Source organism: Mrakia frigida, assembly GCF_051309035.1.
Source record: "Mrakia frigida strain ATCC 22029 unplaced genomic scaffold BDY24scaffold_12, whole genome shotgun sequence".
Taxonomy (NCBI): Eukaryota; Fungi; Basidiomycota; class Tremellomycetes; order Cystofilobasidiales; family Mrakiaceae; genus Mrakia; species Mrakia frigida.
This window is the reverse complement of record NW_027481269.1, coordinates 81099-106558: the sequence shown is the minus strand read 5'-3', so window position 1 is coordinate 106558 and position 25460 is coordinate 81099. Positions and strand designations below refer to the sequence as shown.

The 25460-nt window shown below is 54.3% G+C and overlaps 8 protein-coding genes across 8 annotated transcripts; 4 read left to right on the top strand and 4 right to left on the bottom strand.

Moving 5' to 3' along the window:
• Positions 1-82: 82 nt before the first annotated feature.
• On the top strand, positions 83-2286 carry SNF4 (AMP-activated serine/threonine-protein kinase regulatory subunit SNF4; the record flags this gene model as incomplete). The annotated part of the gene is made up of 6 exons (XM_076637370.1): positions 83-254; positions 546-593; positions 702-812; positions 950-1149; positions 1268-1507; positions 1633-2286. 6 exons carry the CDS (start codon positions 83-85, stop codon positions 2284-2286), a joined length of 1425 nt encoding a protein of 474 aa, XP_076497356.1.
• A 968-nt stretch (positions 2287-3254) lies between these two features.
• BDY24DRAFT_386140 (uncharacterized protein) lies at positions 3255-4306 on the bottom strand. Its single transcript, XM_076640063.1, has 5 exons — positions 4136-4306; positions 4028-4048; positions 3783-3949; positions 3626-3703; positions 3255-3523 (listed from the first exon to the last, which is right to left on the bottom strand). Exons 1-5 carry the CDS (start codon positions 4271-4273, stop codon positions 3373-3375), a joined length of 555 nt encoding a protein of 184 aa, XP_076497355.1. The 5' UTR covers positions 4274-4306; the 3' UTR covers positions 3255-3372.
• Positions 4307-5905: 1599 nt separating this feature from the next.
• Positions 5906-8473, top strand: BDY24DRAFT_420837 (P-loop containing nucleoside triphosphate hydrolase protein). Its single transcript, XM_076644008.1, has 11 exons — positions 5906-6051; positions 6129-6165; positions 6253-6387; positions 6491-6645; positions 6723-6866; positions 6942-7116; positions 7206-7403; positions 7472-7540; positions 7626-7695; positions 7776-7854; positions 7950-8473. Exons 1-11 carry the CDS (start codon positions 5978-5980, stop codon positions 8095-8097), a joined length of 1284 nt encoding a protein of 427 aa, XP_076497354.1. The 5' UTR covers positions 5906-5977; the 3' UTR covers positions 8098-8473.
• Positions 8474-8761: 288 nt separating this feature from the next.
• Positions 8762-9555, bottom strand: DSF2 (Dsf2p; the record flags this gene model as incomplete). Its single annotated transcript, XM_076637364.1, has 3 exons — positions 8762-8913; positions 9064-9130; positions 9250-9555. 3 exons carry the CDS (start codon positions 9553-9555, stop codon positions 8762-8764), a joined length of 525 nt encoding a protein of 174 aa, XP_076497353.1.
• A 296-nt stretch (positions 9556-9851) lies between these two features.
• Positions 9852-12566, bottom strand: BDY24DRAFT_30974 (uncharacterized protein). The gene is made up of 2 exons (XM_076637037.1): positions 12056-12566; positions 9852-11845 (listed from the first exon to the last, which is right to left on the bottom strand). Exons 1-2 carry the CDS (start codon positions 12227-12229, stop codon positions 9944-9946), a joined length of 2076 nt encoding a protein of 691 aa, XP_076497352.1. The 5' UTR covers positions 12230-12566; the 3' UTR covers positions 9852-9943.
• A 514-nt stretch (positions 12567-13080) lies between these two features.
• On the bottom strand, positions 13081-16207 carry BDY24DRAFT_414408 (uncharacterized protein; the record flags this gene model as incomplete). The annotated part of the gene is made up of 7 exons (XM_076643307.1): positions 13081-13150; positions 13259-13685; positions 13796-14469; positions 14597-15003; positions 15103-15272; positions 15472-15713; positions 16134-16207. 7 exons carry the CDS (start codon positions 16205-16207, stop codon positions 13081-13083), a joined length of 2064 nt encoding a protein of 687 aa, XP_076497351.1.
• A 503-nt stretch (positions 16208-16710) lies between these two features.
• Positions 16711-19346, top strand: BDY24DRAFT_386122 (uncharacterized protein). The gene is made up of 14 exons (XM_076640062.1): positions 16711-17064; positions 17159-17197; positions 17286-17480; positions 17566-17575; positions 17642-17770; positions 17857-18016; positions 18093-18102; positions 18182-18264; positions 18343-18386; positions 18469-18574; positions 18644-18711; positions 18789-18835; positions 18927-19040; positions 19129-19346. The coding sequence occupies exons 1-14, from the start codon at positions 16767-16769 to the stop codon at positions 19221-19223; spliced, it is 1398 nt and encodes a 465-aa protein (XP_076497350.1). The 5' UTR covers positions 16711-16766; the 3' UTR covers positions 19224-19346.
• A 421-nt stretch (positions 19347-19767) lies between these two features.
• Positions 19768-25398, top strand: BDY24DRAFT_386115 (DEAD/DEAH box helicase). Its single transcript, XM_076640061.1, has 31 exons — positions 19768-19852; positions 19965-20258; positions 20339-20491; positions 20569-20762; positions 20840-21183; positions 21263-21428; positions 21511-21551; positions 21619-21728; positions 21807-21907; positions 21992-22025; positions 22112-22186; positions 22249-22316; positions 22384-22481; positions 22567-22591; positions 22663-22701; positions 22783-22791; positions 22868-23025; positions 23106-23178; positions 23260-23379; positions 23454-23473; positions 23541-23610; positions 23677-23709; positions 23778-23859; positions 23938-23962; positions 24042-24209; positions 24275-24392; positions 24479-24601; positions 24686-24806; positions 24879-24963; positions 25040-25074; positions 25158-25398. The coding sequence occupies exons 1-31, from the start codon at positions 19807-19809 to the stop codon at positions 25211-25213; spliced, it is 3084 nt and encodes a 1027-aa protein (XP_076497349.1). The 5' UTR covers positions 19768-19806; the 3' UTR covers positions 25214-25398.
• The last annotated feature ends 62 nt before the right edge of the window (positions 25399-25460 follow it).

The window sequence follows — 25460 nt, the reverse complement described above, 5'->3', positions numbered from 1 at the left end:
TTCTTCTTCCTCCTCCACTCCTTCCAAACCTCGTCGTCCGTCCAACTCGAACTCTACGACGCCTCGGAGTCGAGCTCGAGCCATGTCGACAGCAGGAGAGACGCCCTTCGTCTCCCACGAGCAGGGTCTCGTTTCGATACGGACCTTCTTGAAGGGAAGGAGCAGTTATGACGTCTTCCCTGTCAGCTTCAGGTTGATCGTGTTGGATACAAAGTTGATGGTCAAGAAGGCGCTGGGAGTGATGCTTCAGAACGGTACGTCCCGAGCAGCTCGAGAAGAAGGGAGGGAAGGAGAGGTCGTTGGATGGGTCGAGAGGAGATGGAGAGAGATGAAGACGGATTTGGGTAGCATATACGCATTCGGGAGAGTGCTCTCGAACTGCTTCTATGCTCCTGAGGTGCTGATGGAGCTCGGGATGGCATCTGAAAGTCTCGAGTCGACGGACGGGTCGAGCTCGGTCATCCTTCGTTTCCCCTTCTCGTTTCCTATATCCCTGCAGCTCTACAGCTCGTAACTGACTTACATTCCTTCCGCTATCTATCCAGGAGTCATCTCGGCACCGTTATGGAACTCGGAGACCTCGACGTTTGCTGGTTCGTCCCCCATCTGTTCCTTCCTTCCCGAGCTCGCCTCCCTTCCCCATCTTCTCCTCCCCTCAAGCTCACACCCAATCGTTTTGCGTTCTTTGTGATCGATAACAGGTATGCTCACGGTATCCGACATCATCCACCTCATTCAATACTACTACTACACCCAAACCTACGAGGAGGCCGCCGTCGACGTCGAACACTTCAGGCTGGAGATGCTCAGAGGTTCGTTGAGCTCTCTTTCCTCCTTCGCTTCCATCCTCTCTCGGCCTCACAGCCCGAATTTATGTCTGCCCTACATATCGACGAGGATACATACTGACCTTTCGTTTCTCGTTCTCGTTCTCGTCCGGCTCCCACAGAGATCGAACGCTCCATCGGCGTCCCACCTCCTCCCCTCCTCTCGGTTCACCCTCTCCATCCCCTCTTCGAAGCCGCCAAACTCCTTCAGAAGACCCACGCTCGTCGTCTGCCTCTCATCGATCGAGATCAGCAGTCAGGAGGAGAAGTCGTCCTCTCGGTATTGACTCAGTATCGAGTCCTCAAGTTCATCGCCGTAAACGTGAGCTCAACTTTCCTTCCTTCCTTGCTTCGCTCAGTCGCCCTTCCAATCGCTCGCGAAAGCTGAAGCCTCTCGGTCTTCTTTCTTTTGCTTGTTACCTCTCGTTCGTTCTTTACAGTGCCCCATCACCTCCTCCCTCACTCTTCCTCTCCGCGCGTGCAACATCGGAACCTACGTCGCGTCCGAAGCGGAACGACCTCGAGGTCCAACTCAACCTTACTGGCCGATAGCGACGGCAACCCTTCAGACGACGGTGTTCGATGTGGTGCATATGTTTTCGGAGAAGGGGATCAGTGCAGTTCCGATCGTGGATGATCAAGGGATCGTGGTGAATCTGTACGAGACGGTCGATGTTATTGTGAGTTCGATACCCCTCTTTCCCTTTCTCTTCTCTCTACTCCCTCTTTCTCCTCTTTTCAAGGTCTTTCCTCTCGACTCTTCGACCAAACTTAACTCCTCCCTCTTATCTTTCCTCCTACGCAGACTCTCCTCCGCCTAGGAGCCTACACCTCCCTCGACCTCACCATCTCCCAAGCCCTCGCTCGTCGCTCCCCAGACTTCCCAGGAGTCGTCACCTGCACCCCCGACGACTCCCTCGCCAATCTCTTCCAACTCATCCGCAAACGACGGCTCCATCGACTCGTCGTCGTTGACGGAGTAGACGATCCGGCCGCCAACCGCAAGAAGGGTCGGCTCGTCGGGATCATCTCTCTCTCGGACGTCCTCCGCTACGTTATCTCGGAGAGCGAGGAGGGAGCGGTGGGAGAGGAAGTGAGGAACGGGAGGAACACGGATCCTGCTGGAGCAGAGGGGGAGTTGAAGAACGAGGACGAGGTGGAGATGGAGATGGAAGGGGTTGAGGACGAGACGGCCACGAGTCGAGGAGGAGCTGGGTTTGCTGGGAAGGTGGGAGGGACGGGAGGGGTTCCGGAGGTTGTGGTTAGTCAGTTCGATGGCGGGGAAGGCGTTGGAGTGGAATGGGGGAGGGAGAGGGAAAGTTCGACGACACCGCCCCCAGCGGACGCGAAGAAGGAGGAGGAGAGCCATTCGACGACAACTCCTCCTTTCCCTCCCCCTTCAACCCTGCCGAACGTGGAGGTCGAGGAGTCGCTGAGTTTGGGGGATCCGGTGCTGTAGATTTCTCTTTCTCGGTTGCTCTTCTTCATTTGTAGATTCCTTGTGGGAGGGAGGGAGGAGATCTCGTTTTTCGTTTCTCGTTCGTCTCGTTCTCGTTCGTTCGTTCTCGTTCGTTCGTTCTCGTTCTCGTTTTGGCTTCGGTAGTCTATCTGTGCGTCGTAACCTTTGTGTGTGTGATTCTTTCTCTTCTTGGTGGTACGAAACTGATGACTTGACTTTGCTGGCTCTCGTCTTTCGTTTTCGGCGTCGAAGACGGAGCAGCGACAAGAAGGTTGAGATGAGAGCGGGTGTGTACTGGGAGACAAATCAGAAGTAGAGAAATTGGGGAAGAACCTGACTAGGTGAAGGTAGTAGGATGAGGGTGGAGGCAACGGTCAAGACAAGAAAGGCAAGCCAAAGTGAAATCGACGCGACGCGACCCGAACTCGGCTGCTTGAACCGCTTGATCTAAAAAGGGTAAGCTAAGTCGAAGTGGTGAGAGTAGTGGGAAGGAAACGGTGCGTTGGGGAGGGGAGATGAGAGAGATACCGATGTACTTTGGATCGAGAGGAGTCGAGATCTTCATGCTCTCGCAATGAGCCCCAAGTTGAGGATGGTTGAGCTCGTCCTCGGTCTCATAGGCTTTCGAACACTGACCGAACGAGAAGGGGAGGAGGGAAGTCGGTGGGACGGTAGATGAGGAGGAAGGGATAGAAGAGAAGGAGGGGAAGGAAGGAGAATGGTGGGCTTCGAGTTGGGAGCACTGTACTCAAGTGGAGGTTGTTGAAGCCATGGGCTTTGCGCCGTTCCGACTGAGAGATGGCTGCGAGACGAAGAAGCAAGATTGATGGAAAAAGCAGAGGCTGATGGGTGAAAGGTGAATTCCTCCATATCGAGCGAAGGTCATGGTTGATCGAAGGAGGGAAAGGGAGCTCAAGGAGGGAACGGAGGTTTGAGGGTGATTCGTTTTCTATAAGGCTCGAGAAGGTGAAAAAGGGAAGACATAAAGGCATAAAGATCGTTATTTTAACCGAACGTAAACTAAAAAAAAAACAGAACTCGAAACCGTCAAAACGAAAGCGACTCGTCGCACCACCCAGCCCTCCCTCACTTCTTCCCAATCCCCGAGCAGATCCTGTCCCAGTGCTCCGCGTGAAGCGGTACGAGATGTGCGACGAGAGCTTTGGACATCAGAGGTTCCGATTTCAGAACGTCGGACGCGAAATGGAGAGGCTCCCGAGGACGTGCGCCCGCGGCACTGGAGAACGAAGAGACGCGACGCGAAAGAAGAGGAGGGTTTTGTCAGAACACGGAGGCAGAGACGCGAGAGAGAGATGGCTTGGGTTGTTGGAGAGCTCACTTTTTGCATAGCACGCACATCCTCCCTTCGGCCTTTTTTGGGATGAGCTTGTTGGTCCAGTAGTCGACGAAGACGGTTCTGTTTGATTCGAAGGCAAGAGGAAAGGTCAGGTTCTCAACGAGACTGAAACGAAGGTTGAACGAGGGTGTATACGAACTTCTCAGCCTCAGTACTGGGCATTCCGTTGGTGTAGATGGGATCGATCTCCTTGAACTTCTTTGCAGGAGGTTGGGAGGAGGAGGAGGAGGAGGAAGACGCGTCGAGAGGAAGAGGTCGTTTGTTGAAGGATTGGAAGGAAGCGCTGAAGGCTGAGAATTGATCCATCTGGGAGAAGAGGAGGCAAAGGAGGGAGTCAGAAGGATGTGGGAGAAAAGAGGAAAGAGCGGCTAGGGACGAGCGAACCTGTTTCGTCCTCTCGGATTCCTGGTGAAACGAGAAAAGCGACGCGGAGGAGGGTCAGTCAGGATTTCCTCCTTCCTCGACGCGAGAACGGGAAGGAAACAGACTCACCAACTCCTTCAGAGCACTCGTCAACGACTTCTTCTCGGAAACCAAGCTCCCGATCTCCCGATCCTTCGCCTCCAAAGCCTCCTTGAGCTCCTTCTCTCCTCCCTCCCTCGTCCTCACCTCCTCCAACTCCCTCTCCATCCCTCTCCCAGCCTCCAAGGCCTTCTCCAACTCCAAAGCCTTGCCTTGCAACAAACCCTCGTAGCGTCTAGCCTCTGAGGCCAACTCTCCTCTCAAGTTCTCGTTCTCCCTCGCCTTCAGAGAGAGCTTCTTGTCGAGTTGATCCACCCTCTTCGTCAGACCTCTCGTCTCCTGCTTGGCTTCCTCCAGCTCCTCTCCAAGATCCTCGAGCTCTTCCCTGAGTGCAGACGTCTCTCGAGCGTGGTCTGAAGCGACGGCGGTGTTGAGCTCGTCCTCCTCCTCCCGGCCCTTCTTCCTCTCGGATAGAAACTGGGCGAATCTGGCGTCCTTCTTTTGACGTTCTTCGAGGAGAGAAGCGTTGGATTCTACGAGGGACGCTCTGGCGGCTTCGGATTCGGCGAGACGACGTTGGAGAGACTCGGTCGAAGGCTGAGGGTGAGCTTGGGAGGAGGCGGGGAGGGGGGCGGGTGGTGGTGGTCGCTGTTGCTGAGGTCCGTAAGGAGGAAGGAGGTTTCTAGAAGGATCGCAGTAGATGAAGACTCCACCTTTCAGACGAGAACTTGAAGTCGGGTCCATGTCGGGTTGGAGGGAAGAAGGGAAAAAGAGGCAAGGCGGACGTCGAAGCTCACGCTACAGGGTCGATCTCCTTCACGACCCTTCGACAAAGGACTTTTTCTATCGGATCGGTACTGTTCCCCAGAGGAATGTTATCGAGTCTTTGAGAACATTGGAGGTGAAAATCTACATCTCATCTGCGTCGCTAAGGACCCTTTGAGGGCCCTCCTTTGTTTCGAGCTCACCCTTCCCTCCCTTGATCCCGGCTCTCATCCACCCTCCCACCTCCCTCTTCTTCCCCTCGTCGCTCTATCGCCTTGACAAGATGTCAGGAGATCTCAACCCGAACGCGTTCCAGTTCAACCCAGCCAGATCCGTTCCCTTCGTCCCTCGATCTCAGCAACCGAACCAGGAGTGACAATGACTCGCCGATAACGAGCGAGTCCTCGTCTACGAAGGAGGAGTTCAAGAGTCGATCTACCCTACCGGAGTCGCAGGAGGAACCTACGACCCCTTCAGAGCAGCTCACGGAGTAGGAGTACCAGGAATCCAGGATCTTCGAGCTCGACCCTCGTCCTCCCTTCGTTCTCTCTCCACTCCTCCTCCCCTCGTACAACAACGATCAGCCGCTTCCACCACTCCCTTCGTTCGAGTCGAGGCTACAGGACCTCCCACTCCTGCTCCCTCCCTCTCGTTTGGGGGCCTCAGATCTTCCATCGGAGTCTTCAACTCGAGCCTCGCCACCACCCAGATCGTCGGTTCTTCCTCCCCTGCCGTTGCAACCTCTACCCTCGCTGCTCTTACGGATGGGAACGCTGCGACAGCGATTGTTGCGGAAATCGAGAGGCATCCAGATATCCCTGGTCTCAACGATCTGTACGGCGGAAGGGAAGTCGACGAGAATGGTTCGTTCTCCTCTGCGCGCTTCTTCCTCGCTCTCTCTGTCGTTCGTACTGACCGCCTCTTCTCTTCATCTTATCGACCTCTAGTCAAGGATCATCTCAGTAAGCTCTAATGCCTTCAAGCTCTCTTTTATCCGAAGCCATCTGACGTCTGTTTCTCTTCACCTTTCTCGCAGACATCGTTCTGATTGGGCACGTCGACGCCGGGAAGTCAACGCTCGGAGGACAGTTGCTCTGCATCACCGGCATGATCGACAAGCGAACCGTCGAGAGACTCAAGAAGGAAGCCATCGAAGCCGGACGGGAGGGATGGTACCTCAGGTTCGTTCAGACGCGTCTTTCCCTCCTCCTTTCGACAAGTTTTGACCTTCCTCCCCCGGTTCTGTCCTTCCATTCAGTTGGGCTCTCGATTCTACTCCACAGGAACGAGCAGAGGTTCATACCGTCGTTTCTTCGTCTCCTTTCTTTCGTCTTTGCTGATCCTTGGTTTCTTTCGCCTCGAACTCGTTTCCTCTCGTCCAGGGAAAGACTGTCGAAATCGGTCGAGCTTACTTCGAGACCACCACGAGGCGATACACCATCCTCGACGCTCCTGGACACAAGACCTTCGTTCCGTCCATGATCAGTGGGGCCGCTCAGGCCGACGTTGCTCTCCTTGTGAGTCTCGTCGACCTTCCCTCCTCTCACCTCTTCTTCGAACTCGTCTTCTTGACTTCATCGAGCAGATGCTGATGTTGTCCCCACCATTTACGTCGTACAGGTCATCTCCGCTCGACAGGGAGAGTTCGAGGCTGGATTCGACAACGGAGGCCAGACTCGAGAGCACGCTACTCTCGTGAAGACCGCTGGAGTCTCGAAGCTCGTCGTAGTCGTCAACAAGATGGACGATCCTACCGTTCAGTGGTCTCAGGAGAGGTAAGGATCTATTCGCTTACTCGACATCTCTCTCCTCTTGCGGCGAAACTGACCCGAGTTCGGTCTTCCCTTCGCAGGTTCGAGTTCATCAAAGCTCAGCTTTCGTCGTTCCTCAGGAGAGGACTCTTCAACCTCAAGGACGTCACCTTCATTCCCATCTCAGCCTATACTGGTGCCCACGTTAAGGAGGTGGTGTCGAGGGACGTTTGCTCCTGGAACCGGTGAGCATTGGCCTTCTTTCGCTCAGCTCGACGCGTCCCTCGTCGCTCACCTCGACTTCCTCGTTCCCTCTTGAGGTCTCCATCTCTTCTCTCGTTCCTCGACGGAATGGCTGCTCCCGACAGAAGGATCGACGCCCCCTTCATGCTCTCCGTCTCTCAGAAACACACCGACCTCGGAACGGTCGTCGTCGGAAAGGTCGAATCTGGAAGAGTTTACGAGGGCGACACGCTCCTCTTGATGCCCAACCGAGTTCGTCTGCTTCTCTTCTTTCGCAGTTTCTCCTCCCTCATCATCCTAAAGCTGATCTCGGTTCTTTCTCCCTCTCCCTTCCCTCCAAGGCTACCGTCGAAGTGGTCGCCATCTTCGACGAGGCTCTGAACGAGCTCCAGGCCGCTTACTCTGGCGACAACGTCAAGATCCGTCTTAAAGGAATCAAGGAAGATGAAGTCTCTCCTGGCTTTGTCCTCTGCAGCGTCGCTCGACCCGTCGGGACTACGACTCGGTTCCACGCTCAGCTGGCGATTCTCGATTCGAAGGTTCGTTCGTCCTTCTTTCCATTTTTGCAGCTTCGCTTATCCGTTCCTACATCCATTCGGTCTACCAGAACATCATCACGAGCGGATACACTGCGTTCCTTCACGTCCACAACGCCGCCGAGGAGGTCAAACTCGTCGTCAGTCCTCTCCTTTCGTTCCTCGTCTTCGTACTCAAACTACGAGCTGACCCAGGTCCGCACCCGACCTCTCCTCCCTCTGTAGGATCTTCTTCACTACCTCGAGCTCAGGACTGGCAGGAAGTCCAAGAAGCCTCCTCAGTTCGCAAAGACTGGTACGTCGAGTTTCTTTCTCTCTCCACTTCTTCGACCCTCGTCCGACTCGAATCCCCTTCTTCCCGTTCCCTCCTTCCAGGCCAACAAGTCATTGCTCTTCTAGAGACCGAGCAGACCATCTGCGTCGAGAAATTCTCGGATTTCCCTCAGCTCGGAAGGTTCGTCTCGCTTCGGTCCTTTTCGTCTCCTTTCCTCGCTCAGTCGTGTGTAAAGCTCACTCCCCCTTCCGTCTTTGTTCATTCTTCGACTACAGGATCATGCTTCGAGACGAAGGGAAGATCGTTGCGATTGGAAAGGTACGCCTTTCCTTTCCTCGAACGACAGGGGCGGGAGACGAGCCTTCTTTGCTCCTCTTTTCCTCTTGTTCCCTTCCCCGTTCGGCCCTTTTGAAACGCTACTAACTCCTACTTCCTGTCTATCCTCCTCATTCTTCAGATCACTAAGATACTCACTCCCGCTCAAGTCACTGCTCTCTCCGTCTTGTCCGACGTCGGCTCCTTGTCCCTCCTCGACAACGAGGACGCTTAAGAGCAGCCCGCTTCAGTACTTGGCTCTCCTTTCTTAGTCGCCCGTCGACGATAAACTCTAGCTTAGTCTGAGGATTCAACTCGCCTTTACTTGACGACGAGGTTCCTAAAACGAAAGCTCGTCTTCGTTCGAGCCGACGCGTTGGACGTCCTCTCCGTCCCTCTGTTTCCTCATTACCGAAGCGGAAGAGCCGAGAAGGGTGGCATGGGTAACACGCAGAAGCAGCAGAAGACTGGATGATAAAATTGTTCGTCGAACAAGAGCAAGGCAGGCAGTCGGGTGTGTATCAAGGAGGAAAGGCGAAAAAGATATGAGTGAGGAACGAAGAGAGCAAACAAAGCGCGCCAGTCGAACGAGGTATAGAAAGAAGTGAAAGTCCGTTTGGGTATAGAACGTAAACGCGGGGTCGCAAGAAACGAAATAGAAGAAAGGAAAGTAGAGAGGGTCCGAAGCAAAAACGAGAAACGCAGCGACGATGAAAACGAAGCACCACCAACGAGACACAAAGCTCTACGAAGAAAAGAAAAGCAAAGATGATCACCCCTCCTTCACATACTTTTTCTTATGCACCCACGAAAGACCCGAATCCGAAGCTCCCTGAGCGATGGCAGCTCGGAACCAGAACGCCGACTGGACCTTGTCCTTCTTGCCCTTGGTTCCGAGTCCGTGAAGATAGCAGGAGGCGAGTTCTGGTGGAGCGGGCGAGATGAAAGAGAACGGGAGGGAAAGAAGGAAGAGAAACGAGTTTGGGAGAGGTCAGTTTCGAAGTCGAAGTAGTTTTGGAATGAACCAAAGGAAGACGAGGTCCTCAACGGAGAGAGAAAGAGGCGAGAACTCACGAAGCTGAGCATCTACATCCCCCATCTTCGCTGCCACGAGAAGGTAATTCACAGCCTTCTCGGGATCCTGTTCGAACAAATCAGAAGCGGTGCGAACGACGCGTCGAAACAAAAGAAGTCAGCTCTCTCGAAACCTCGAACGGGTCTCGTCTCTCTAGGCCAACCTCCCTCAAACAAACGACTCACCTTCGCACACCCCCAGCCATGCAAGAAACACTGCGCAACCTCCAAAATCGCCACCACCATCTCCGGTGCCAACGCAGCCGATTCCGTCTCTCCTCCTCCTCCCATCCCTCCATCGCTTCCCCTCCGCCCGCCCCCTCCTCCCTCCCCACCGGTCCCCAACGGCCTGGGCTCACAAGCCCTCCTCAACCACTCAAATCCCTTCCTCTCATCCTTCACGACTCCCCAGCCCGATCTCAACGTCAACCCCCAGAACAGCATCCCTCCCGGACACCCTCCGTCGATCGTCGCGGCTTCTCGAAAGTACATCGCTGCGAGGGAGAGGTCGTCCGAAGAGCGTTGGTTCGAGTGGTGTTGGATTCCGAGCTTGAGGTATTGTTCGGGTCCGATTCGGATCAGAGGGGGCGTGGGTTGTTGGAGGGAACGAGAGGAGATGGAAGAAGGGGAGTGGGCAAGGGATTGGTCGTCGACGATCTCGACTTTGGTGTAGGAGCCTTTGGGTTGGGAGGGTGAGGCGAACGAGTCTCGAGTGGGCGAGGCAGAGCGGGAGGAGGGACCGAGTTCGTCTGAGGAAGAAGGAAGAGAGAAAAGAGGAAAGGAGCTCAGCGTTCCTTTCGATTCGTTCTTCCCTCCTCGACCAGCCTCGACTCCCCTTCTACGAAAGAAATCCAAGAGAAAACACAACAGAAGCACACGCCTACTCACAAACAGAAAACAACCCCGGATGAATCTCCGCCCTCGACGTCACAGGCGACAGTCTCAATGAAACAGGCGATCCCACCAACTCCCTCTCCCTCTCCGACAAGGACGACGAAGAAGACTGCTGGCTCAACGGCGATCCCGATCCAGACCCCGACCGATCCCTCGACGTGACCGTAAAGGAAGGCTTGGGAGGAACAGCAGCGAACGAAGGAGGTCCCGACGTCGTCCCCGTCAGAGGCGAAAGCCCAGGACGCGTCGACGAGTCGTAGCCTTGTTCCGATTCCGAGTAGGCTCGGATCCGTTGAGACGAAGCGGAGAGGTTGGGTTGGAGGTTCTGAGGTTGGAGCGGTAAAGTTGGAGAGGGAGGATAGGTTGATTTTCGTTGCGAGGGTAGTTGGGGAGTGAATTTCGACGGAGAGGAAGAAGAGGACGAAAGAGGGAGGGTAGGTCGCCAGTTCGTTGCTCCGTTGCTTGGGTGAGCTTGTCGAGAAGGCTGATTTGACGGGGGTACGAGCCTGACGGTGGATTGCTTCGACGAGGATACGTCGCCGTTGAAAGCTGGCCGGTCGACGGGTGGAGGAGGAGCGCGTCGAGTTGGAAGGGAGGAGATGGAGGAGATGGACGAGTTGGAACCGAACGTGTTGGTTGCGAATTTGGGACGAGGAGGACCGTAAGGGCTTGTAGGGGAGACTGGGGACGTTGTTGGAGGGGATTGAGGTCGAGAGGAAGTGGACGAGGAGGATTGTTGACGAAGAGAGGAAGGGAGTCGAGGGGAGAAGGAAGTCGAGGGGACGGCTGCTGATGGGGTCGGACTGGGGATGGGATGCTGAGGGAAGGGTACGGGATCGACTGATCTTCGATCGTGTTCGAAGGGAGGAGTCCACGGAGGAGATGGTGACCGAGAGAGCTGAGGAGCTTCTCCTCCTCCTCCCTTCCGACGAAGACTCGCCGAGCGCTGAGGAGGATCGACGAAATCCCCTCCTCCTCCTGCGATTCCCTTCTGACGCGACGCCGACGCTCCACCAGCCAGAGGCGAACTCGCTCCTACTCCCGAGAGCTTCATCGGACGAGAGAAGTTGCTCGACCCTGGCGAGGAAGGGGACGGACCTCCTCGAGAGGGTTCCGACGGGAAGGGAGGACGCGAACGATTCCATTCTTGACCTTGACCTCCTCCGTCCCACTCGTTCCCTGCATCTCCGTAGACGCTTGAGATCTCGATTTGAGGTCGGGTGACTTCTGTTCGACGTTGAGAGACTCCTCCGATGCTGGCGTTGCGGATTAACGATGGAGGAGGCGGAGGAGGAGGGAGAGTTGGAGAGGACGGAGGAGGAGGGGAAGAGGAGTAGGAGGGGTTGGATTGGGAGGGTTCCTGTCTGGAGACCTGCTCTCTCGACGAGACCAACGAGTAGGCCGACGATGCGCTCCATTGAGACCCGAAGGAAGCGTCTGGATCCTGCCCGTCGTCGTCGTCCTGAGCTGAATCGAGAAGCATCCGAGAGATCCTCGAGGAAGTGGTGAAGTTGGGCGAGTTCCGACGGCTATCCTCCGACCTGAGACCGACGCTCTCAAAGTACTGCTGCTGACTGGATCCTGCTCCTTCTCCTCCGTGATCTTCGATAGTGGTAGCGTCGTCGTCGTCCAGGTCGTCTCTGTCGTCTGTTCCTCGCTCCGTCCTCGCATCGTCCTCGTCCGACTGATCGTCATCCTCGGGTCTACGTCCTTCCCAGTAAGCGTGGTTGTCTTCCGAGTTTGAGTAGATGGAAGAGGTATAGTATGTTGAGGTTTCTGAAGCTGTAGAGTTTCTAAAGGAGTTGAAGACGAGCGGGGAGGAGGTCGAAGGGAGTTGACGTTGAGGTCGGAGAGTTGAGCTCGAAGCTTCAGAGGAGGAAGGGACAGCCTGCGAGAGAGAAAGCGAAGGAGAGAAGAAAGGTAGGTTAGCAGGAGTCCTCTAGGAGTGAGAAGATAATGCCTCTTCGATGAGAAGTATAGAAAACGAGAAGAAGATTGCGAGACGAGCTGGCTGATGCTCCTCCTTCATTCCCTTCCCCTCCTCCCTCCTTTCCTCTTCCTCCCTCTCTCCCTGGTCTACACTTCCTCACGAACTCACTTCTAAGCTCCCCTTCCTCGCAGTACCAGCCAGTCTGCCCAGTTGCTCCAACGGAGACGCTCTCGGTCCTACTTGCGAGACGTCGACGACGACGGAACGCAGAGGAGGAGCAACCGTCGCCGTCAAGTCCTCCTGATCCTCGTACAACCAAGAAGTCGAGGAAGACGACGGCATCCGAGAGGGAAAGAAGGAAGTTGGAGCTGATAGGTGTTTGAGGGAAGGGAGGAGATTTGAGGGTCGAGGTGTCGGAAGGGAGGATCCCTTGTGGAGACCTCAAATGATTAGACCAAGCGCACTAGGCGAGCGAACCCGAGGAAAGTCGCTGAGCGGGATGAGTCCACCCGGAAGGAGGAGTGTCTATGTATTAGAGAGGAGAGGAAAGAATGAGCTCCGGAGCTGTCTTGAGATGCTGGTCGTTTGGGGGGGAGAGAGGAGGTCGCGCGTTGCGTCTGTTCTTTCCCCTGATCCAACGCAGCCTCTTCCTGCCCCTCGTTTCAAGTGGACTTTTGCTTAGGTTGTGTGGTGTGTAGAAAGAGGTCGCACAGACAAAGAAATCCAAGAGTAAAAGTAGAGAAAGAAGAGAGGGGAACGAGCAACCGGGCTCGAAACCTGGACGAAAGAAAAAACGAAACGAGAGACGAGCGAAGGCCCGAGAACAAAGAAAGAAATAGAGAGGGACGACCGTAGGAAAAGGGAGAGAGAGAGAGATGGAAAAAGACGAGAAAGAAAAGGAGAACCAAGAGAGGGAGACGCGTGAAAGGAAGGAAAGAAGAGGAAACGTGAAACGAGAAACGAGAAGACGGACGCGAGACGATGAAAGGAAAAGGGAAAGAAGGAATACCGAGTACGAACAAAGAAACAGAGAAGATGGCAGGAGAGTATCAGGAGAGAGAGAGAAGTCAAGGTTACGGCGTGAAAGAATAGAAAGAAAGAAATCGTGGATCAAAAAGAGGAAGGGAACGAAGGGGAAGGAAGAAGAGAGGAGGAAAGGAGTTTGTCGACGGCGAAGAGGGACGCCGAAGGGTTTACTGCTGGTGAGGGTGGTTGTTGGCGTTTCCTCCAGAGTGCGACGAGTATCGAGAGTTGTCGCTGAGCCTGAAGGGGGAAAGGAAAGGAGGAAAGAGGGAAGAAAGTCAGCCTCGAGAATCGAAAAAACAGTCGACGCGTCTCGTCCTTCGAAAACAGTGAGATATCTCTACTCACATCGAGTTCCTGAAAGGGTTGTTGACTCCACTAGCGACGCTCAATCGGTTGTTTCCTCCAGGGGAGGTCATGGCGGGCGAGGTGCTGGGCGTCGCTCCGAATCCGAGTCCTCTCTCGTTCTGTCCCAACTCGAACCTGGGAGTTCCTCCGTTGGCGTGAGCGCTCCTCTGGGCGTAGGCTCGGAGAGCGTCGTCCGGAGTGATGGAGGTGGAGGAAGAGAGAGGTCCTCCAGGGATGAGGGTGGAGGTAGCGGCGAGGGGAGGGGAGGGGAGAGCGATGTGCTGGGAGAGAGGAGAGGCGGCTCCGAACGAGCTGGTTCGGTGGGTGCTTCCGGAAGGTCGAAGTTGCTGCTCCGAGAGGACCTCCTCCATGCCTTCGTTGTTGGCGGAGACTCGAGTGGCGTTTCCGGATTGTTGCTTTCGCATGACTTGAGGAAGGGAAGAAGGGAGGGAGAACGAAGAAGCGACGTCGTCAGAACCGACCTCTTCGAAAAGCTCGTCGAAAAAGAAGGAAGGAAAGGGAAGAATGTGAACTCACGCATAACAGCCTCCATCGACCTCAAACCCTCATCGACGCTAGGCCTTCCTCGTCCATCGACGTCGTCCTCTCCGAGAACGAAAGGTCCCTGAGCCTGAATCGGCGACACGTTCATCTCCTCCGCTCGTTCCCTCTCCGACTGGAAGCTCCTCTTCGGAGGCGTAGACTTGTGAGGAAGCGAGTGGATAGAGCTCGACTTTCCCTTTCCGGCCTGGGAGGAGAGTCCAGAGTGATTGGAGTGGGTAGGTCGAAGAGCGTCTCCGAACGAAACCCTCGAGGCTCGGTGTCCAGCCTCCTCGGGAGCGAACGAGACTCGGTTCCTCTTGCCGTCGTCGAACATCGAGATGGCTCGGCCGGAGGGAGAGGCGGCGAACTGGGAGTCTCGAGACTGTCGATCGATGTAGGAGGCTCCTCGAGCGAACGAAGGTCGGTCTCCTCCTCGTTGAGACATCTCGGGTTGCTCGTGGTGCTGGTTGGTTCCTCGTCCGGCCATGTTGTTCTCGACGGCGAAGGTGGAAGAAGCTCGTCCGTTGTCGAAGACGGACTCTCCTCGAGTGTTTCGTTGAGTCGACATCGAGGGACGATGCATGGATCCAGAAGGTCGGTGAGTCGACGTTCCAGGTTGCCAGTGCTGGGAGATGACCGACATTCGGTTGTCGATCGCCTGAGACCATCTGTGTAGAGGTGATAGCGAGTTCAGAAGGAGAGAGAGCAAGCAGAGTCAGCGAGGATGAAGGAAGAGAGAGAAGAAGGACCAAGAAGGAGAGAGGGAGGGAGGGAAGGAGAAGAAACAAGACGAACCTCTCTCTCTTCTTGGCCTGCTTTGCCCTAATCCAGCGAACGTAGAAGAAGATACCCGTCAACAGCACCAAGATGGGGATCAAGGCGGCGGCGGCGACGCTCCCAGCGGGGAGACCTGACTTCCCCGACGAGGCAGCGTCGTAAACGATGGAATCGACGGCGGCGGTGTCGGCTGCTGCTGCTGCGACTGATCCTGTGGCGGTTCCGGTGGCAGCGACCTGAAGGAGGCTAGCGGGGTAGGTGACGGTGAAGGGAGGACCAGCGACGATGCCTTGGAGGTAGGAAGGGAGGGAGGAGTCGGCGTCGGAAATGGTGATGGACAGGGAAGCTGAGGTCGTAGCGTTCCACCATTTCGGGAGGAGAGCGACGCTGTAGGATCCGGTGGTTTGGTCGACGTTGGTGAAGATCTAGTAGAAAAAGGAGAAGACGAAGGAGAGGTCCGTTCGAGGCAAGTTTTTCGAAGAGAAAGAGAGAGAAGAGAACAAGGAAGGAATTCTGAAACGGACCTTGATCAAAGACGAAGGGAGGTTGGGGGCGTAAAGCGAGATGTCGACCTTTCCCTTTGTTGCGATGGTGCAGTCAGGGTCCCAGGTGAAGGTGATGTCGCCAGAGGAAGCGTCGAAGGCTGAGCTGGAAGCGGTCGGGTAGGTGTAGAGCTGGGAGGCCGTGCAGATCTCTGTAGAGATGGGGGGAAAGGCAGAAGAAGGAGAAGGAGAGGAAGGAAACAAGGCGGAGAAGGACGTCAGTCTCGATTCCCTTCCTAGCGTCTTCCTATCCTTCATTTCCTGTTCGGAAATCTACCTAATCCCCTTCTCCAGCATCTTCCAATTCTCCTCCCGTTTCTCTTGAGTCCAGAAAAGGAAAGGTTGACTCACTGTCCTTCTTCGCGAGTCGCGAATGACGAGTGGATCTGGCGGAAGAGTCGACCGACATGTTTGCGAGCTTGGTGGTAGAAGGAGAGTAGGCGGTAGGGAAAGTCGAGTTGCTGGAAGGAGAGAGGAGTCCTACGTTGTTGGTAGAAGGGTTCGTGAAGGAAGGAAGATTGTAGATTCGTCGAGGAAGGGTTTTCGTTCGTTGTTGATTGGAAGGGAAGGAGTGAGTGAGGTTTGCTGAAGAGCTGTGGGGAGAGAAGAGAAACGAAGAGTTTTCTTTCTTTGTCGAGAGCGAGAGTTGTCGACCTGGAGGAAGGGAGAGAGAAGGGAGAAAGAGGAGAAGGAGAAGAAGAAGGAAAGGAAGGAAGGAGTTGAAGGAGAAGGAGCAGAAGGGAGGAAGGATCGAAGGAGGCGGACAAGATTCGAGGGTGCTGAACCAAAACCCCTCCCTCTCCTTCTGTTTTCTTCACAGAGTTAAAACTTTGAGTTCAGAGGTTTCGGTTCCCAATCACTTCAAGGACCTGCCAGAAAAAAAATGCATAAAGGAAGTTGAAAAGTCGAAAGGTCAGGCACAGTCAAGGACCCCAATTCAGGAGTGTCTTAGAGGAAGAAAGAGAAGAGGGATCGAAGGGAGGAATTCCTTGAAGTAGGGAGTTTGGCTGAACCTAGAGAGGTCTCTAACGGCTTTCCAGGCCTTGAGAAGTGCAGGAAGATGAACCGTCAACAGTCGCGTCCTCATCGAACCGCGTCACGCTTCCGAGGGAGCGATCGCGGGAGTCGGGAAAGAAAACTTTCTCTCCTAGCGGTCGCTTTTGCTCAATTCGATTGTTGTACTCTATACCAAACAACAGGTCAATGCCATGAACCCGCAGAGTACGTTGAAGGACGAGGAGTGCTGACTCGAAGGGCTGCCCAAAGCGCGTCGCCTTCGATTTCTCTGCAAATCAGAACGAGGAATCTCGCCCAGTTGACGCTGAAGATTTTAAGCAGTTTGATTACGCTTCCATTGATCATGTTTCAACTCCATCCTGACATCGGACCCGAAGGAGCTCTTCCCATCTGCTCTGCCTCTGCGATCCGCGTCGTACTAACCTCGCTCGCTCGACCCTCTTTCCCTCAACTGCTGATCCTCATCATCTTATCTGGATTATGCTGCAATCTCGCACGTTTCTCCTGCTTTATCTCTCTCGCCACAATTTCTACTGAGCGCGAGTTTTTTTTTCTTTGTTCCTCAAAGTTTGATCGAGCTCAACTCCTCCTCCTTCCTTCCCTCCTTCCCTCACCCTGACCCAACGGCCATGTTCCTACCTCCTCAGCTTCGACGCTGCCTCCCTTCCACCTCCAAACCTATCCCCATCCCTCTTCTTCTCACCACGTTCGTCTTCCTTCTGGGAACGGCAGCCTACCTCTCGTTCGACCTTTCGTTCTCGACCCCACCTCTCTCGCTCGAAGATCAAGCCGCTCAGCTCGAGCTCGACCTGCTCCTCCCTCCGAACCTTCTCAGCGAAACGGGAGGAAGAAAGGATCTTTTCGGTTCCGACGGCGAGTTCAAGAGGGACAGGGAGACAAAGTGGATCGGAGGGATCCCTGGTTGGTGTACGTTCGGAGGAAGGTAGAAGGATCATCGAGGATGTCACCTCGCTGGAAGCTCATCTCTCTTTCCTTCCTTCTTCTTGCCTTTGGGACACAGCCTCTTTCGAGAACCTCTACTTCATGGGAGGAAGATTCAGTGAGCTCTCCCTTCTGCGTACTATTCAACAGACGGCCTGAAAAAAAAAGGCTGACCTCTCAACCTTCCTGTCTCCCCCGGACCTCAGTTGCTCTCACGACCAACTCGTCTTCGATTCCTCCAGTCGACACCCTCCTCACGGACATGCCCTTCGATATCCTCTCTCCAGAAGAGGCCTCGACGGCGTGGTACGACGACCAGCGAGACTTGGCGGAACCGAGAAGGATTAATGAATTGAGAGGAGGAACGACCTTCATGGCACGGTCGGGATGGGGTGGGACTAGTCAGCTCTTCCTTTTCTTCGACGCTTTGGTAGACCTTCTCACAAAAACTGATCTCAACTCTTCACTGTTTTTTTTTTCATTCAGCGTACTACTAGTGAGTACTTTTGATCTTGCAACTCGAAACGTCGCCACCGAGCGCTGACCGATCTTTTCGTCGCAGCCATTTCGTCGCAGAAGTTTTCGCAGGTCTCGTGTATCTCTTTACCTCAACCTCCAAGCGATTCGTCCTTCCTCGGCGAATGATCAACTCTGGAGATCAGTGGAAAGGGTTCCATGGGGGTTTGAACGAGTTGAGTCGCCTTCTCTTCCCTCCTCCTCGACGCGTCGTCCCTCTTTCGGTTTTGGAAGCTCACTTCTGCCCTCCTTCTTTCGCAGATGGTTCATGGAGTCTCTTGCGCCAAAGACCCAAATGCTGGACGGCGACGTCTGGACGGAGATGAGCGACTCCGGGCAACTGTTCGTCTTCGACGAGATCTCCGTTTTTGATCGATGGACTGCCCACAGGCACAACGAGCAGGCTCAGCTTTGGAACAAGGTCAGATCGCACAAGTCCTACAATGTTCTCTCCCTAAAGTTCTCATCTCTGACCGATCCTTTGCTTTGACTTACAGGCTATGGGAGGTAAGTTTGACGCTCGAACGAACGTCAACTGTCGCGCGTCGAGGGCTGACCTTTTCCCTCAAATTCTCGTTCATTCCAGGACTGTACGACATTCTTCCACCAAGAGATCACTGGTGGGAACCTGTGAGGCAGCAGATGCAAAGCGTTTTACGTCTGAAAGGGGTACGTCGGCAGACCGCGTCTCGTTCTGCTCCCGCTGATCCTTTTCTCTTCGCCTTTCATCTGACTCTTGAAACGCAGCATTCGGCTGCCAAAGCTGTCCCGAAGGTCGTCTATGTCTCACGGTTCGTCGTCCTCCTCTCGTCTTCCTCGTTCTCCTGCTTCCCGCTTCCCACGTCGCTGAAACCTTCCCTCTTCTTTCCCCAGGCAACCCTCCTGGCACCGGAAACTCATCCAAGAAGATCACGATTCGCTGGTATCGACTCTCAAGGCTACTCCCGGGATCAATTTTCAGGTCGCAGAGTTCGAGAACGTGAGTCGATCGACGCGTCTCTTCGCCTCCTTTCCTTCACTGACCCTCCATCCTCCCGTTCGTTTCCAGATGTCGCCGGCCGAGCAGATATCTCTAGCACTTCAAACCGACATCATGATTGGAGTTCATGGGAGTGGGTGAGTCGCGTTTCTCGTCTCGTCTCGTCGCCTCTCCTTCCACCGAACCGAGCTGACTTCTTCGGTCCTTCTCTCAGGTTGACCCACGAAGTTTGGATGCGAAACGGAAGTTCCCTCATCGAGAGTCAGTCCCGCTGTTCTTTCGTTCTGCCCCTTCCAACCTTTCCGTTCGCTCACCTTTGCCCCCCCCTGTCGCTTCCTCGGCGCGCTTCCAGTCTTCGACGCCGAATCCTTCATTCGCGACTATCAAATGGTCGCTGCACCCCTCGGTTTCAACTACTTCCCGATACACAACGATACAATCTACGATTGGAAGACGGAGGCCAAATGTACACCCTCTCTCCTCTCCCTTTCTTTCTTCGAAACGCGTCTAAACGAACCGAGCTGACTCTCTTTCCGATATCTATCTTGCTTCAGCTTTGTTGCTGGGACCCGACTTCAGCGGATCTAGTATACGAGTGTACGCGCCCACGATCGAGGATCTAGTGCTTGAGCTTGTGGCTTCGAAATAGATGGATTTCTCTCGTTCGCTCTGATTCGATTCGAGCAGAAGCTAGGAGAGTCGAAGCTGACTCGCTCCTGTGCGAAGAATCAGGGAATCGTTCTTCTTGTGGTAGGGTCTGAAACGCTCTCGTTTCCTCCTTCTTTGTTGTGATGTCGAAGTTGAGTTGTCGTCGGACTCTCGCGTTAGGTCCTTGGGTTTCTTGAGGGAGATGGAGATGGATACCGCAGAGGAAGAAGGACGAGTCGGTTGGGAGTTGGTGGCCATGAGAGGAGGAGAGGAGGAGGATCCGAAGAAGTCGTAGTCGTCGTTCGAGGAGGAGGAAGGACGTTGACCTCGAGGAGGAGAAGGAGCCGATTTGACGGCGACCTTGGACGAGGAAGATCCGACTTTGGTTTGGGACGAGGAGGAGGAGGGAGCTTCGAAGGGGTGACGAGACGAGTATGCTTTCGAGGGTTTCATGATTGAAGGCCGGTCATGGTTGAGGAGAGAAAGGAAGGGAGGGAAGAGGAGGAGGAGGAGCGGGCTTCAACTTTCCAGTCTCCCCCAAACCGCCACTCCCCTCTGAGAATTTTTTATCAAGATTGGTAGCAATGTCTCCTCGTCAACCTGGAGGATCCAGTGAAGCTTCAGCTAAAGGTTCGTATTCCTCTCTTGTCCGAACAGGCGTAGAGGAAGAAGGAGCCGTTACGTCGAGCTCACCACCTTCCTCCCTTCCCTCTCCTCCCCCGCCTTCTTTCTTCCTCCACAGCTCGATTTAACTCCAACTGCCACCCTTCCAACCCCTCCTCCTCCGATTCCAACTCCGACGACGGTTTTGGCCCTCGAAAACCAGCTGGATACGCTCGAAACGCATCAGAGAAGAAGAGAATCAAGAAGGCAACTCGAGGGAGGAAGGACGGCTCATCCTCCTCTCCTCGACCTGTCAAGAAGAAGTCCAAGTCCAAGAGCCCGAATCACGGTTACGACGAGTACGGAGATTACGAGGATGGTGATATCTTGGATGAGGAGGAGGGGGTGGGAGGTGAGGAGGGAGGAAAGAAGAGTGAGTCGGAGCCTCGAGCAGAAGTCGGTTGGAGTCGACCTTGCTCTGACCTTCTTCTATGTTACGTTGCTTCTCCTCAGGGAAACGACCTGCGGGAAGGAAGGAAACTCGAATCAGCCCTCTCCGAATCATGACTCGAGATCTCTCGGACAGCGACGTCGACGTCGAAGATCAGGGCCAACTGAAGATGGAGGTCGATCCTCTCCTCCCTTCGCAGCCCTCGAAAGCTGCTGGTACGGTTATATATTCTCTTCGCGTACTCGTTCCTTTCGAGTAGACCATTGTTTGCTGACCTCCTCTTGTTTTGTAGTTCCCTCGGCTTCCTCAGGGGACACGACGGAGGAGGAAGACAGCGAGGACTTCGATCTCGAGAAGGATACCTACTGCGATCCCGTCGGGAGCTTAGCGGCTATGAACATGGTCGATTCCGAGGACGAAGATTTGTCGATCGATCCGTACGAGCAGGAGCAGGGGAAGGAGAAGGCTCTTGTCGGGTCGAAGCCGGCGCGTCTTCCTTCCCTCCTCTCCCTTCGATTAGGAGCCATCCTCGGCTGACCTTTCCTTCGTCCCATCTTCAGCAGATCTTCGAAACTTCTCCCGTCGCATCAAGTACCATGGTCCAAGCATCTCCATCTCCTCTTCAGAGACCACCTCAATCTCAACCTCGTCCTCGACCTTCAGCTCCTCCTCCTCTTCCAATCACCGCTCTCCCAAACCTCAAGGTCCGACCCAACTTCGCTACCACCACCGAACAAGATGGTACTCCTCCCTTCGTCCTCGAACACGGAGTCAAGATCGGGGATCCAGGAATCGTCGTTCCTCAGTCGATCAACGTTCACCTTCGAGACTACCAACGCGATGGAGTCAGCTTCCTCTTCGACAAGTGGAAACAAGGAAGAGGTGGGATTCTGGGTGATGACATGGGGTACGTCTTTGCCCTCCATTTTCCTTCGGGACCTGCTCGAGGCGGAGAAGGAGCTGACATCGAGCTCTCGTTTTCGTAGACTCGGAAAGACGATTCAAGCGATAGGCTTCCTCACTGCCATCATGAAGCTCGATGGAACCAAACGAGACAAAGATCGACGATCGAGATGGTCGGACAGGATGAGAGACGAAGGGCGAATGGAGGAGGGACTTGGGAGGAACAATGCGAAGCCTTCGGAGAAGTGGGTGAGTCTTCTCCTTCTTTCTCTTCTCTCGTGTCCGAACGAGACGCGCCGTCCTGATCTCTTTGTCGTTTCTTTTTTTTCAGCCTACCTGTCTCATCATTGCTCCCGCTTCTGTCTGTGCCAAGTTCGTCGCTGTCCTTTCTTCACTTCTTTCCTCTTCCCGTTCTGACCTTCGCTTCCTCGCGTCGCAGCTGGAAACGAGAGCTCGAGACCTGGACATGGGCTAGCGTCGGAATGTACACGTCGGACGAGGACAAGGCTTCGATCTTGTATCAGTTCAAGAGGGGACTGTTCGACATCAGTGAGTGCAGCAATCCTTTCGGTCTTTCTTCTCGTCTTTGGCGAGACTCACCTCTTCTCCTCTCCTCCTCCCTTCCAGTGATTGTCGGCTACGAAGCTTGCAGGATCGGAATCTCGGATCTCTGGGACCTGGACTTCTCGGTCATCATCGCTGATGAGGTTCATCGAGCTAAGAATCCTGTACGTCGCTGTCGCCCTCTTCCCTTCCTCTTCCTCCCCGTCTCTCAAAAAACGACCCTGACGTCTCACTTATCTCCTTTGCAGTCCGCTCTCATATCTCGAGCCATTCGACAGTTCGGTAAGGCTTTCTCTCGAAGCTCATGGTCTGTTGCGCCTGTTTCGAGGACCCGTCGGCCTCACCGCGTTTTCGAACCTTTCTCACAGACTGTAAGGTTCGCCTCGGGTTGACTGGAACGGCGATTCAGAACCGAGATGACGAGTTTTGGTGTATCCTCGACTGTGAGTCGCCCCGTCTAGATCTCTTTTCGAGTCTCGAGCTGACACTTCGTTGTTTTTTTCAGGGTGCTGCCCCGATGCGCTGGGAAACCTTCTCGAGTGGTCGGACTACATCACGAAACCTCTCAGACGGGTATGTGTCCTCCTTACCGTCCCTTCCTGAGGATCTGATGCTAACCGCAACTCGTTCTCAACTTCAGGCTCAATCTCACGACGCGTCGCCGGCCGAGGTCTTTGAAGGACGAATTCGAGCGAAGCAGCTCGTCAAGTTCATTCTGCCACGCTTCTTCCTTAGACGGTGAGCTGTTCCTCTTGGACTCCTCTTGGACTCCTCGTTCAAAGATCGGCTCCAGCTGAAAGCTATCGACTCTTTCGTCGAACAGTACCAAGCAACTCATCGCTCACCAGGTGCGTTCGATTCCGAAATGACCCCTAGTCCTCGATTTGTCTGACTTGGAACGACCTTCTCTCGTTTCCAGCTACCCAAGAAGACCGATTTCGTCGTCATCTGCCCTCAGGCGAGTCTCGTCTCCCTCCTCCTTCTTCTCGTCGTCTTTCGAAATTCGCAGCTCATCACGACTCTCTCTGCTTTTTCGCAGACCGCCGAGGTAAGCACCACATCTTCTCTTTCAAAGTAGGAATCACCGCTCATCGCTCTCCTACCTCGACGCTTTTGATCATCAGCAAACCCGAGTCATCAACATGCTTCGTTCGACCGAGAACGTCCAACTCCTCATCAAGAAGGACGATCCTTGTGATTGTGGAGGTCCTTATGGAAGAGGATACTGCTGCTACATCTGTAACGAGGACGGAGTGAGTTGGAGAAATCTGATCCTGAAGTAGTACGTAACTCGCACTGGTCGGTCGTTCGAGTACGAGGGACCTCGACGCGCTGACTCCTTCATTTCCTTTTTTTTGGAAGCTGCACGATCTTCAGGAAAGTCGCCAACCATCTCGCTCTTCTTCTGCCTTCTGATGAAGATGCCCCCGAACAAGTATTTTCAGTCGTTTTGCCGCCGAAGAGAAGGCCTTTTCGCTGACCTTCCGTCGGAATCGTCTCTCCCTCCTTTTCTCAGCGAGCTCTCGCTAAAACCATGGCCGCTGCCTGCTTCCCGACGTGGAATCCTCAACATCTCAAGCTATCCGTAGCTGTCCTCGATTCTGCGCCTGAACTCTGTGGGAAGTGGACGATGCTCGTGAGTGCCGACGCGTCTCTTCTTCCTTCTCTTCTCCTCGCTGATCGACGTCCCCTCCTTCTGCTTCCATTCAGAAAATGCTCGTCGACAAATGGTACGTACAATATCAGAACGTTGATGTATTGATGCGCTGACCTTGCTTTACTTCTCGGCGTGTACAGGCGAATGGAGGACGAGAACCACAAAATCCTTATCTTCTCGATGTCGACGCAGCTTCTCAAACTCATCAAGGTCGAGCCCCTTCTTTCCAAGCGATTCTTATCGTGTTGCTCACTCCCTTCTGTTCCGTTCACCCAGGTCTTCCTCGAACATGAAGCCATCAACTTCCAGGTACGACTCTCGACCGCGTCCCTCCTCCTCTCGAAGCTGACTCGACGCGTTGTTTCTTCCTCTGGCAGTCTCTCACCGGAGCAGACTCAATGGGTAGCCGAATGGGGATCATCGACAAGTTCCAAACCGATCCTGCTTGCTTCATCCTTCGTGAGCAGCTCCGCTCTTCTCGCACAACTCGTCCTCTCGTGCTGACTCGTTCCCTTGTTTCCCTCCTGCTTCACTCAGTCGTCTCGACTTTGGCGGGTGGAGTGTGAGTCTACCGAATCTTTCTTTCACCCGATTCATCTGCTCATCAACCTTCTATCTCTTGGTCTTCGTCGGAACACCAGCGGTTTGAACCTCACGGCTGCCAACAAGGTTGTCATCTTCGACCCTTCGTGGAATCCTGCCAACGATCTTCAGGCGATGGATCGAGCCTTTCGAATCGGTCAAAAACGTGACGTTGAGGTCTACAGGTTGATCCTCGGAGGATCTATCGAGGAGATCATTCACGAGAGGTTCGTCTCTTCTCCTTTTTGGCTTCGACACTCCTCTTTGACTTTTCGTGCTTACGTTTCCTCAGACAACTCTACAAGCGAGCGATGGCGAACGTCGGATACACGGCTTCTCTCGAACGAAGGAACTTCACTGGAGTTATGGACGATCCCGAGAGGAGAGGAGAGTTATTTGGACTCAAGAACGTAAGTCCTTCGCCTCGAAGTCACGTCGAGCCCATCCTTCGTTCATTGACGAGCTCTTACCTCCCCCCCCCCACATCTCACTCCAGCTCTTTTCTCAGAGAGAGGATGGGCTCGCTACGGCCGATCTCAACGACAGAGTCTTCCAAGCCGAACTCAAGTGTCGTTCCGAGTCGAAGGACGAAGAGGACGGTGAAGCTCGAGCTGTCGTCGTTCGTCCTCTTCTTCTGTCTCTCCCTTCACGTCTTTTTCGAAAAACAAAACCTGACCACTCTTCCTCTTCGTCGAATCTTCAGGGGGACAGGCGACTCATGGAGGACGACATCGAGGCTATGCTCGACTCCTTCGACGGACTCGACAACCCTTCCGAAGGACGACTTCCCCATCCAGAGATTCTCGAGATCTTCGCTGAGGCTGGTGGGTCCCCCAAGTGCTTTTCCGGCAGCTTCTGATCTTGATCTGACCCTTCGTTGTCCTTTATTCGATCAGGAGCGACGTACTTTCATGAGGGAGATGCGCCTCTTGGGGAGACCGATGCTGAGAAGGAGATTTTCAAGCAGGCGAAGATTATCAGGTGAGCGGAGCTTCGTCTCTCTTTTTCCCTCCTTTCCTAGACCGTTGATTGACCCTGCTCACCCACTTCTTCTCAGGAAATCGAACCCGGCGAAGGCGAGTCACATCCGAGGTGAGTCTCCGTTTTCCCATTCTTCATCCAAACTTGAACTCGTTTCTCGGAAGGAGACTGACCTGTATGTGTCGGTTCAACAGCCTACGATCTTCTTGACGACTGGGAGAGAGGTGCATCGACCAGAAAGTCGGCTTGAGCGTCTCGGAGAGAGGATGGATCGGACGAGGAGGTCGTGACTTTGCCTCTTCTTTCGCTCGCAGCAACTCTTTTGTAATAGTACTAGCTATGTTTCTCTACCTACGATCCTAACGAACATGACCTTCTCTTGACTCGAACTTCGTTCTATCGAAATCGAGCTCTCTCAAGCGCAAGCAAACGAGAAAGCCCCGAGGATGGGAAGACGGGTTTTCGTTCGACGCGTCCTCGTCTGTTCCTTTGCGTAG